This window comes from Salmo trutta, chromosome 22 (assembly GCF_901001165.1).
Source record: "Salmo trutta chromosome 22, fSalTru1.1, whole genome shotgun sequence".
Taxonomy (NCBI): Eukaryota; Metazoa; Chordata; class Actinopteri; order Salmoniformes; family Salmonidae; genus Salmo; species Salmo trutta.
In genome coordinates, this window is record NC_042978.1 from 6,154,298 (window position 1) to 6,166,808 (window position 12,511).

At 41.6% G+C, this 12,511-nt stretch overlaps 1 protein-coding gene across 1 annotated transcript in view; it reads left to right on the top strand.

The window, feature by feature from the left end:
• The window catches only part of LOC115158938 (PEX5-related protein-like), a 200,320-nt gene that overhangs the window by 141,561 nt on the left and 46,248 nt on the right, over nt 1-12,511 (top strand). The window contains exon 6 of the mRNA XM_029708380.1: nt 8,987-9,082. Coding sequence (XP_029564240.1) covers nt 8,987-9,082 — 96 coding nt within the window. The remainder of the gene's footprint in view (nt 1-8,986; nt 9,083-12,511) is intronic.

The following is a 12,511-nucleotide window of genomic DNA, read 5'->3' on the forward strand; positions in this document are numbered from 1 at the left end:
GTTCGTTAATTGTTTATGGTTCATTGAACAAGCATGGGAAACAGTGTTAAAACCCTTTACAATGAAGCTCTGTGAATTTTAGGATTTTTACGAATTATCTTTGAAAGACAGGGTCCTGATAAAGGCACGTTTCTTTTTTTGCTGAGTTTGATTAAATATGAGAATACTTTTGTGAAGATAGCGATGTGATTTAGCCTTCCAAATGGAGAATAGTTTTTCATATATACTTGTGCCCAGTCAGTGGCCACGCCATGGTTTAAACTCTACAGACCAGCCGATGTACAGTGCGAGCAGAACGTTACAAAATAGTTAGCTCTGAAACTCTCAATCTCTACAGAAGAAGATAACCTCACCTAGGAGACCAGAAATGTTCAGTCTGCAGCTGTGCATGTAAAAAGTAAAAGAAACGAGGTGGGAAGTATCTATTCTAACGAACACTCCAAGACCAGAGATGCTCTACAACTAAGAAGGACATTGTGACCTCTGGAGGACAACAAGAGCCTTACATCAAGCCACTACCAATAGACGGATCGATTGGTTTCAACAGAAAGATGACAGAGAAACACATCTACGCGTAAATATATATTGCAATTCTAAACCGAATGAGCAGTAGTTAGGGTGCTAAGAATTTGTATTTCCGTGAGCGTAGCTTCCAAATGTATGTATGATAAGTTGACGCCCTTTGTCTTTCCCCACCCACTTTCCATTGTGTAACAAGCCGTCATATCGTGTCAGTCCACTAGGGACTTTTATCTCATGTAAGTGTATGTGTATTCTGTTATTATTTAGTTAGTTAGTAAATAAATAATTAAAACTTCTCTTGGCTAGTGGGATGCTAGCGTCCCACCCACGATTCACACTATTCACACTTGACTTATTGACATAAGAGATATCTATATATCTTTAGAGTTTAAGTCGTGAGATAGAATCAAATCCAATTTTTTGGGTCACATACACATGGTTTGCAGATGTTAATGCGAGTGTAGCGAAATGCTTGTGTTTCTAGTTCCGACAGTGCAGTAAAATCTAACAAGTAATCTACCAATTCCCCAACAACTACCTAATACACACATATCTAAAGGGGTGAATGAGAATATGTACATATAAATATATGTATGAGCGATGGCCGAGCGGCATAGGATGTGTGCAATAGATGGTATAAAATACAGTATATATATATGAGTAATGTAAGATATGTAAAGATTATTAAAGTGGCATTGTATAAAGTGACTAGTGGTCCATTTATTAAAGTGGCCAGTGATTGGGTCTCAGTGTAGGCAGCAGCCTCTGAGTTAGTGATTGCTGTTTTTCAGTCTCTCGGTCCCAGCTTTGATGCACCTGTACTGACTTCGCCTTCTGGATGATAGCGGTGTGAACAGGCCGTGGCTCGCGTGGTTGTTGTCCTTGATGATCTTTTTGGCCTTCCTGTGACATCGGGTGCTGTAGGTGTCATGGAGGGCAGGTAGTTTGCCCCCAGTGATGCGTTGTGCAGACCGCACTACCCTCTGGAGAGCCTTGCTGTTGAAGGCAGTGCAGTTTCCAAAACAGGCTGTGATGCAGCCCGACAGGATGCTCTCGATTGTGAATCTGTAAAAGTTTGAAGAAATCTGGCCTGTCACCCAAAACCCTGTTGCGCCTTCACCACACTGTCTGTGTGGGTGGACCATTTCAGTTTGTCTGTGATGTGTACGCCGAGGAATTTAAAACTTTCCACCTTCTCCACTGCTGTCCCTTCGATGTGGATAGAGGGGTCCTTCCTCCTCTGTTTCCTGAAGTCCACGATCACCTCCTTTGTTTTGTTGACGTTGAGTGAGAGGTTGTTTTCCTGACACCATACTCCGAGTGCCCTCACCTCCTCCCTGTAGGCTGTCTCGTTGTTGTTGATAATCAAGCCCACTACTGTTGTGTCGTCTGCAAACTTGATGATTGAGTCGGAGGGGTAACTCGTTAGTCAACTTTTCCCATGGTGCCCCAAATTCCTAATGAGATCATTGTTACATTATTAATTTCAATCAAGTATCAATTAAACAGTCTGATTCGATAAATAACAGTCAGATTAATGAGTCACGTCACGACATAATGCACTACATCCAAACGCATTATGCTATTGCAGCACCATTAATATTTGTTACCAGCTTTGCTACATTCCGTATGTTGTGCAGTCACAAAACATGTATACATGTACAACACATGTATATGCAAACTGGTTCACTTCTTTTCAAAATCATCACAGGTAGGGCTGTGGCGGTCTCATGGAAATTGACCGTTAATTAACATCAGAGGAGCTTGGCGGCACCTTAATTGTGGAGGACGGGCTCGTAGTAATGGCTGGAGCGGAATTGGTGGAATGGTATCAAATACATTAAACACACGGTTTCCATTTGTTTGATGCCATTCCATTCGCTCCGTTCCAGACATTATTATGAGCCGTCCTCCCCTCAGCAGCCTCCACTGATTTAAGATGAAGACGTTTAGCTTCTCTAGGCCTCCACATATACAAGCTGCTGATGCACACCTTTGGAACATCTACATTTAAGTGTCTAAATCCATTTAATATGCACCAACACAATAAATGTATTATACACCATCACTTTAGGCAGGTTTAAAGAAACATTATGATATGTAGAAAATGTATTTCAGAAGAACAGAATGAGTCAGCCTACTTACTGTATGTTATCTGGCTATGTGCCATGCCATAGGCTAGTTCATTTAGCAGACAAGATATGCTTATAAGTCCCGGGCCATTGTTTTATAGTAATAAGAATATATTTGAACTTAACTAAGTAAAATAAAGGATTTTCTTCTATTCTGGAGCGAGTATGAAGTGGCTATGTTGAGCGTAAAAGTGATAATTTGAAATAGGTCCTATACGCTAGATTTAGAGTTATTTGGTAACTTTAATTGTGAATCATTCAAACCTTTGTCTTAGGGAGTGAACTTTTATTTATAATAAGGGTTACATGGAGAAAGTCGGACCTCTCTGAAAATGAGCGGCCCAGCAAAATATATACCCTCCCTGAAAGTTAGAAGGAAAAAAATGGTGACCGTCCCCTATACCCAAAGCAGAGAACCTGTCTACTGTTTACCCTAATTTCTTGGACAGACCAGAGCCTTAGATATACAGTTGTAGAAACTGTTCTTTGTCCTGTAAGCATTACATGGAAACGCAGGAATTTTCATAGCGCATAGGGCTGCGGGCCAGAAAGTTGTGTGTTCGCAGACCACCGTGGATAAGAGTAGGGGTGGAAAGATAACCTTCATAGTTGTCACGTCCTGACCTTAGAGAGCTCTTATTTTCTATGGTAGAGTAGGTCAGGGCGTGACTGGGGGGGTTTATCTAGTTCTATATTGTTTGGTTCTAGTTTCTGTTTTTCTATGTTGGGGTTTTTGGATGATCCCCAATTAAAGGCAGCTGTCTCTCATCGTTGTCTCTAATTGGGGATCATATTTAAGTAGTTCTTTTTCCCACTTGTGTTTGTGTGAGATTATTTTGAGGTAGTGCATGTAGCACCTCTGTCGTCACGGTTTGTGTTTTGTTTATAGTTTATTGTTTGTCTTGCATAGGTTTCACATTTAAATAAACGATGTGGAACGATACCCACGCTGCGCTTTGGTCTCCTTCCTACGACGAACGTGACAATAGTAAAAGCATTGAATTAATCTATGATCATATTTGCAGGTTTGAGAAAATAGCCTTTTATAAAAATGTCATGCAATTTTGTCATATTTCTCCAATGCCAAATCAATGTGTCTCGTTTGCAATGAAACTGTCCCCGTTTGCAAATAATTAAATTGTCATCGTCGTGGGAATCTGAGCATGGTACTTTCAAAAATTACGCCTACCTTTCCACCCCAGACTGACTAGCCTAGGCCCACCGACGCAGAAAAAAAAGCTTTAACTGCTGGCTACTCTTCTTCCGTGGCTTAACATCTCCTATTGTACAAAAAGTGATTACCGTAATTTCCGGACTATTAAGCGCACCTGAATATAAACCACACCCACTGAATTTAAAAAATATATATATTTTGAACATAAATAAGCCGCACATGTCTATAAGCCACAGGTGCCTACCGGTACATTGAAACAAATTAACTTTACACAGGCTTTAACGAAACACGGCTTGTAACAAAAATAAATAGGCTTTAACGAAACACGGCTTGTAACAAAAAATAAAAAATGAGCAGTAAGTTTTAGTTGTCTTTTTGCACTGAGTCAATTCCTCACGCTGCTGTTTCCAACGTCTTATCATCGACTCATTAAGACCAAGCTCCCGTGCAGCAGCTCTATTTCCTTTTCCAACAGCCAGATCAATCGCCTTCAACTTGAAAGTTGCATCATATGCATTTCTCCATGTCTTTGCCATGATGAGGGTGACAAAATGACTACCGTAATCAGAATGATGGGAAGTTTGAGAGCTCTCGATTTAATCTAAACAGTAAACAAAAAAGTTGTTTGACCTTAACCCGTTCGGCAATTTCATTGGTCTAATGAAAGCTTCATGCCGCCAAAAAACTGAGCACGTCACAGAATGTGTTTTAAAAAAAAATAAAAAATTGAAAGCGGGAAAAATCCATATATTAGCCGCGTCATTGTTTAAGCCGCGAGGTTCAAAGCCTGGGGAAAAAGTTGCGGCTTATAGTCCGGAATTTACGGTAGTTTAATCATTTGATAGTGACAGAATTAGATTACTTCCCAGGCAAAGTCCATGTTCTGTCTCCTTGGTTATAGAAGGTTGTAGCTCAGCCTCAATGTCAAAGAAACTAAACAATGATATCCCCATTTGCATCAGTGTCACATCTTTCCCGGGTATTTTACTAATTGTTTATAGCATAAAGCATCGCGGATCAAAGCGCTGTTATAGATCACTTTATATATTCAAGGGGTATGTCTGTGCTTTTTGCCATTTTCTTTAATAAAAAGTAGGCCTATGACATACCCCCTCAATTCGAGTCTTGGTTTTAAGTTAACAGCCCTTCACTGACAGAGGGAGTCTATTTAAAGAGTGCATGGTGGGTGGAGGAATTGACAGACAAATCTATGGATAGCCTAATTTGGTCTGTCAAACAGGTAGGCCTATCTCTCATTTCTTAAATAAGAAGAAATAGGCTCCAACACAAAGCCCTCTTGTTGTTAGTAAAGTCTAATTAAAATTAAGACGGTTTAAATGAATTATGCCAACAAAAATGACCCTACTTTCAGCACCATGATCTGTCCTTTTCGGACTGATTGTGCTTCAAGTTTCAGCACAATAATGTAAGTTACTTGAATCTGGCTTATTACAGTATGAGGTCGGTAACTCTGATAAATAGGCCTGCATCATGGGCAAGAAACAGGTTTTCAATAAAATCATTTACAGTAGTAACAAGCTATCAAAGTTGACCTTTGGTCCTCCATCTCATCTTCGCGCTCTCCTTCTGAATCTGAACAGAACATAGGCTAATCCGCACGCAATATAGTGCATTTTTTGGACTAGACTTAATCAACAACAATAAAAATCTGATAAAGCCTTTGACTCTCTTCCTGAACTCACTGTAGGCCTACATTAACATTGGCTAGGCAGCACACAAAAACGTTTTTGATCAGAAAGAGCAGAGCAGGCCGGGGCTCAGGGTTGGAATATTCATTCCACTGTGTAATGCAGCCTAGTTTTATGTACACCATCCCAGCAGCTATATTATCAACATAACTTTGCTCTGTGCTTCTCCGAGCATGCACTTCGTAGCCTATAGGCTATGGATCATATGATTGAGACCATACTATATAGAGTACAGGCGCATTTGATATTGCGCACCCAACGGAGAATCATAGATGTGGGGCGGCATCGGGCTGAATACTACTGAATATTAACATTATATCAATTACAAATTACATTACCCCCCCCGGACTAGATTTGAAAAATACTCAACCCTCCCCTTGACTAAAATTGAAAAAGCATGACCCGCCCCCATTTTCCTCCAGGTACCCATAATGTAAATTTCGATCCATCCCTTAGAAATCCAAACATACACTGAGTGTACAAAACATTAGGAACACCTTCCTAATATTGAGTTGCACCCTCTCTTGCTCTCAGAACAGCATCAATTCGTCGGGGTATGGACACTACAAGGTGACAAAAGCATTCCACAGGGGTGCTGGCCCATGTTGAATCCAATGCTTCCCACAGTTGTGTCAAGTTAGTTGGATGTCCTTTGGGTGGTGGAACATTCTTGATACACACGGGAAACTGTTGAGCATAAAATACCCTGCAGCGTTAAAGTTCATGCGTCTGGCACCTACTACCGTACCCTGTTCAAAGGCACTTAAATATTTTATCTTGCCCATTCACCCTCTGAATGGCACACATACAATCCATGTCTGACTGAAGTGTATTTAACAATAAGGGATCATAGATTTCACCTGGATTCACCTGGTCAGTCTGTCATGGAAAAAGCAGGTGTTCCTAATGTTTTGTACACTGTGTACATGTATATGGGTTGCTTGGTTCAACTATAGGCTATTGACGACTTGATAAAGTCACAAAAAAAACCTTGCGCTCTGTTCCTTGCCTCAGGCTGCTGTTCCTTCATCAAGTGATCATATTTTCATCCACCAGACCAGTGGCAATTTTACCATGTAAATCTCGGTGGGGAAAACTAAACTATAATTTTTTTTAGATGCATGCCAGCAAAGCCACTACACAACACTAAACAATAAATAAATTGCACTATAACGGTGACAAATGGTGCCTATAAACTCTCCCAACAGCAAAGCTTTCTTTTTAGCACCACCGCTACACCTGGCTATCAGCGGAGCCCTTGTCTGGCAGCGAAACAGTTCATTCAGCCTCATTTGCTGCCTTTTTAAAAAAACATATGAAACATTTGTACCCGTTTCCTCCAGCATCTTCACAAGGTCCTTTGCTGTTGTTCTGGGATTGATTTGCACTTTTCGCACCAAAGTACGTTCATCTCTAGGAGACAGAACGCATCTCCTTCCTGAGCGGTATGACGGCTCTGTGGTCCCATGGTGTTTATACTTGCGTAGTATTGTTTGACAGATGAATGTGGTACCTTCAGGCGTTTGGAAATTGCTCCCAAGGATAAACCAGACTTGTGGAGATCTAACATTTTTTTCTGAGATCTTAGCTGATTTCTTTAGATTTTCCCATGATGTCATGCAAAGAGGCACTGAGTTTGACGGTAGGCCTTGAAATACATCCACAGGTACACCTCCAATTGACTCAAATTATGTCAATTAGCCTATCAGAAGCTTCTAAAGCCATGACATCATTTTCTGGAATTTTCCAAGCTGTTTAAAGGCACAGTCAACTTAGTGTATTTAAACTTCTGACCCAATGGAATTATATTATATATTATGATACAGTGAATTATAAGTGAAATAATCTGTCTGTAAACAATTGTTGGAAAAATTACCTGTGTCATGCATGAAGTAGATGTCCTAACCGACTTGCCAAAATTATAGTTTGTTAACAAGACATTTTTGGAGTGATTGAAAAACTAGTTTTAATGACTCCAACCTAAGTGTATGTAAACTTCCGACTTCAGCTGTATATAGGGCAGGTAATCAACGAGGTGATGGAGTCCAAGGGAGTCTAATGATGTGCAGGTGCGCGTTACGATGGTGACAGGTGTGCGCCATAACGAGCAGCCTGGTGACCTAGAGTCCGGAGAGGGAGCACACATGACAGAGAGAGAAAAAGAGATGGAAATGCATGGTGGTGAGATATTCTGTAGCTAAAGGTAATGTGTCAGCCTATTAATTATGAAAATATATAAAATGAGCTATTACAAGGCTATTCAAAATCCAAATCCACTATTCATTCATTCTTTACTCATTTTGTAAGCCGCCCTGCACAATCAATGAACCAACAGAATCGCCTAGGCCTGTACGTTTTCTCCCAGACTCATGGATTGAAGGTTTGGAGCGTAGAACAAGGTAACCAATCCATCCAGTATGCATAATAATACAGTCCACACTCAAAGCCGATTACTATAATTTGTTGAATTTTGGAGTATAGCTTAGACCAATTATGTACCAAAGACATCTTAAATCTATGCATTTTTTTAAATGTTTTTCTGCTGTGTGTAAGCTGGAGGCTATTTGGCTATGTATTGTATAACAGCACAATCATTATTTGAATTCAGTTTTCTTTTTTACGGCCTTGGGCTCATATAGGTCTATGCATATGCATAAGCTCTAATATATGCGTATGGGTGTTTTTGAATTAATCATCAACATAGAAAGCTCTGTCCATTTTGTTGTGTTTGGCTTTGAAACAACATCCACAACGTCCATGTTTTCCACTCAGTTTCAACCTGTCGTTGAACTTTCTTTAAATTGATCATCACAGTGAGGGGAGTTTTAAAAGCATGATACTGTGTTTGATATAATTTTTGATTGCATTGGCATTGATGTCAGAGTGGTTAGAGGGACAACAGAGCGCTGAGTACCAGGCCATTAGCGACCTGACGTCATTAACAAGTTGGGTACTACCAATGCACGTCCAGGGAGCGTAAGAGGAGATTACCGTGACTCAATGGTCACGTGGAATTTGACTGTGGTCATGACTGCCGGTGTGGCGGTAATACATTCACCGAAACAGCCCCTAAGCACAATGTACTGTCAGATGCTATAACAAAGCTACAATCAGCATATTTCTGAGTTATAATAGTGCATGGAAAGTATACAAAGGGCATGTGATGTAAGACCTGGCCAACAAAGAGGGGAATGAATCTGTAATCGAGATGAGATAGTGAGGTTGGAGAGATGAGTGGTGCCGATAAGTGGGAAAAGTGTTAGAGGGGGCTGAGAGGCGCTGACGGAGGCACTTCTGCCAGCCGCTGGCCTTCTTGAGCATGTCAAAGGCTTTGCCCGAGGCAGTGATATTTGCCACTCCAGGGGAAGGCAGAGATGGCTGACACTGCACCCCTCTCTCTCTCTGTGTGTGTGTGTGTGTGTGTGTGTGTGTGTGTGTGTGAGAAACAGGGCCGTTTGAGTAAAGAGCGGTTCGGTGGCGGTGCCCTCCTGTCCAGGAACCAGTCCCTGGAGGAAGAGTTTGAGCGTGCCAAGGCGGCTGTCGAGGTAAGCGGAGGGGGATTTCAGACACATCACACATGTATAGGGTCAGACAACTGCACCTGGGCCTTTTCAAGCACTTAACTCTTGAATTGTTCCTAAAGATAGACACAGGGTTGCTATATTTCTCAATATTATAGCAGAACTAGAGGGCACAGAGTGAAATAAGATGAGTGAACTTTGTTAGTAATACAAGGCACTGCTTCATGTCATAAGTTACTTTGCCTCAGACCCGAAGACTTCCCAGCGCTAATGCATGGACTTTAGCATAGTGTGCCAACAGTCTTATGGCGTGCAGGATATCGGGTTTCAAACCCTGCCCAGTCACACTCAAAGTAGAGCTTCTTCACCCTCACTGTTGAGTCTCAATAGTCTGTGCTAGCTTTCTGAAGTTCCAAGTAGCCATCCATCATCCATTGCTTCTTTCACCTATCATGTGCCCTCAGGTCAGTGCTATTGAGATGCAGCCCTTCGGTTCTGGATATAGGCCGATGGATTTGCTGATTGGTTCATTAAGGTTTAAACCAATAAGTGACAGCGGTGTCACATATTGCAATAAACCTGAAAACATTGACAGAGGAAGTTTCTAATATCACCTTTCAACTTCACTATAAAGCCCATTATCCTAACCATCTTTGATAATAGCTGTTATGACACCACTGTCTACCAAAAGCTGCTTTGAGGTAGATTTATTTTTGACTCATCAAGCCCTCCTATCTCTGTGCGAAATGATCTCTGTTATATCTGAGACTGTGTGCTCTCTCACTCCGCTGACTTTCGCTGACAGCTTAATAGTCCATGCTAAATGCACCAAGTGGGGTTCATTGGGGGTTTGACCTCATAAAATATGCACAACCAGTGGATTCCCCACCTGTTTAGCACCCCCAAAAATATATGGTTTATTGATTTATTTTGTCTTTATTCTGGCATTAATTCGTGTCACATGTCAGTTTGCAAACTATATATATGAAATCCTTGAGTTAATAAAGCTGCATACTGTACCAACATGGTCTACTGTCTTTCTTGTGTAAGGCAACTCCAAAATGCAGGTGTTTCATCCCAGCTCGGTGCTTTCTGTGGTGGAGGGGCAGCCAGCAAAAGCACAGTTTGTAGGCATTGGTAATATTCTCTAGTTGCGCCATGATTGGCTCAGTGTTCTGTCACTCATGGGGACTCTACATCACTACAGAATCTACAGGGAGAGCGAGGCAGTTCAAGCCCTCTTGGGTGCTGCCGTAGATTTACAGTAGAAGCCCCGTCCAGGCTCAAGGTCATTGCAACAGATACCATTACATCAAATCACATGTTTATCTACCGTAGCTTTGATTGGACTGATCATGTCAACATCCTACTTTCAAAATATTAGACGGCTAGACAAGCATTTATCATCATGAATCGCATCGATAATCTACCCAGCAAATCGCATATCCAAAAATAAGTGGGTTGGAAGGAATCAGTGGCTTACTGTGAGCGTCGCAAAGCAATCACTATTGCGCTCACAGTAAGCCACTGATTCCTTCCAAACCATTTATTTCCGAATTTGTGAGTGTGTGTCAGTGGAGAGTGTGTGTGTGTGTGGTCCAAGTCTGGGTTTAAGGATTAAAAACATCTGTCTGAAAGGGTCTCTTTTCCAAGCTTAGAAGGATAAACATTGGGTCAGAAAATGTTGAATACATTGACTGTGCTGTAAATCCAGCATGACTTCATCCAGAGAATGCCAGACTTTGATGACAAAGTTTGATGACAAAGTTTGCCCACAAGAAGGACCGGCACGCCACCTTCCTGTTCAAGTGAGCACAGCACAACAACGGTGACTCCAAAAATGTCTTGTATGTTACTGCATAAATGATGTAATATGCCAGGGAGATATGTATACTGCAACTGAGAAAGTAATACTAAGTGTATGTTGTGTAGTAAGCTGTTAGTAGCCCATGTGTCTCACCATAAGAATTGGGTCCCTCTCCCACTTTGGGTCCCTCTCCCGTAGCCTACTGTTCTGACTTGGTGGTGCACATGTAGCCTATAACTTTAGCCTGTTTTAGAGAAATGTCATAATTGAATATTGTAAGAGCTTTCATTGTCTGCTTATATGCCGTTGTTATTTATCCTACGGTTCTGACTTGGTATACAGGGAGAATACGACCCATGTTCTGAATTCTGTCACTGTCAATTTCAAAAGCCCTGAACAAATAAGCATATCGACAACGTCCCTCTTAGCTCACTCATTATTATCTTGATCGAAATTACAGCTTGCCTCTTATCTGCTCATCGTTCCTTTGTGCTATAGTTTGTACATCTCCATTGCTTTATTGCTTATATACAGTGCATTCTGAAAGTATTCAGACCCCTTCCCTTTTTCCACATTTTGTAACATTAGCCTTATTCTAAAATGGATTAAATTTTAAAAATCCTCATCAATCTGCACACAATGCTCCATAATGACAAAGCCAAAACAGGTTTTTAGAAATGTTTGTACATTTGTTAAAAATACAAAAACAGAAACCTTATTTACATAAGTCTTCAGACACTTTGCTTTGAGACTCAAAATTGAACTCTGGTGCATATGGTTTCCCTTGATTATCCTTGAGATGTTTCTACAAGTTGATTGGAGTCCACCTGTGGTAAATTCAATTGATTGGACATGATTTGAAAAGGCACACACCTGTCTATATAAGGTCCCACAGTTGACAGTGCATGTCAGTGCAAAAACCAAGCCATGAGGTCGAAGGAATTGTCCGTAGAACCCCGAGACAAGATTTTGTCGAGGCACAGATCTGGGGAAGGGTACCAAAAAATGTCTGCAGCATTGAAGTTCCCCAAGAACACAATGGCCTCCATTCTTTAATGGAAGAAGTTTGGAACCTCCAAGACTCATTCTAGAGCTGGCAAAACGGCAAAACGGCCAAACTGAGCAATCGGGGTAGAAGGGCCTTGGTCAGGGAGGTGACCAAGAACACAATGGTCACTCTGACAGAGCTCCAGAGTTCCTCTGTGGAGATGGGAGAACCTTCCAGAAGGACAGCCATCTCTGTAGCACTCCATAAATCAGGCCTTTATGGTAGAGTGGGCAGACGGAAGCCACTCCTCAGTAAAAGGCACATGACAGCCCGCGTGGAGTTTGCCAAAAGGGACCTAAAGACTCTCAGACCATGAGAAACAAGATTATCTGGTCAGATGAAACTAAAATTGAACTCTTTGGCCTGAATGCCAAGCGTCACGTCTGGAGGAAACCTGGCACCATCCCTACGGTGAAGCATGGTAGTGGGAGCATCGTGCTGTTGGGATGTTTTTCAGCAATGGGGGCTGGGAGACTAGTCAGGTTTGAGGGAAAGATGAACGGAGAAAAGTACAGAGAGATCCTTGATGAAAATCTGCTCCAGAGCGCTCAGGACCTCAGACTGGGGCAAAGGTTCACCTTCCAACAGGACAATGACC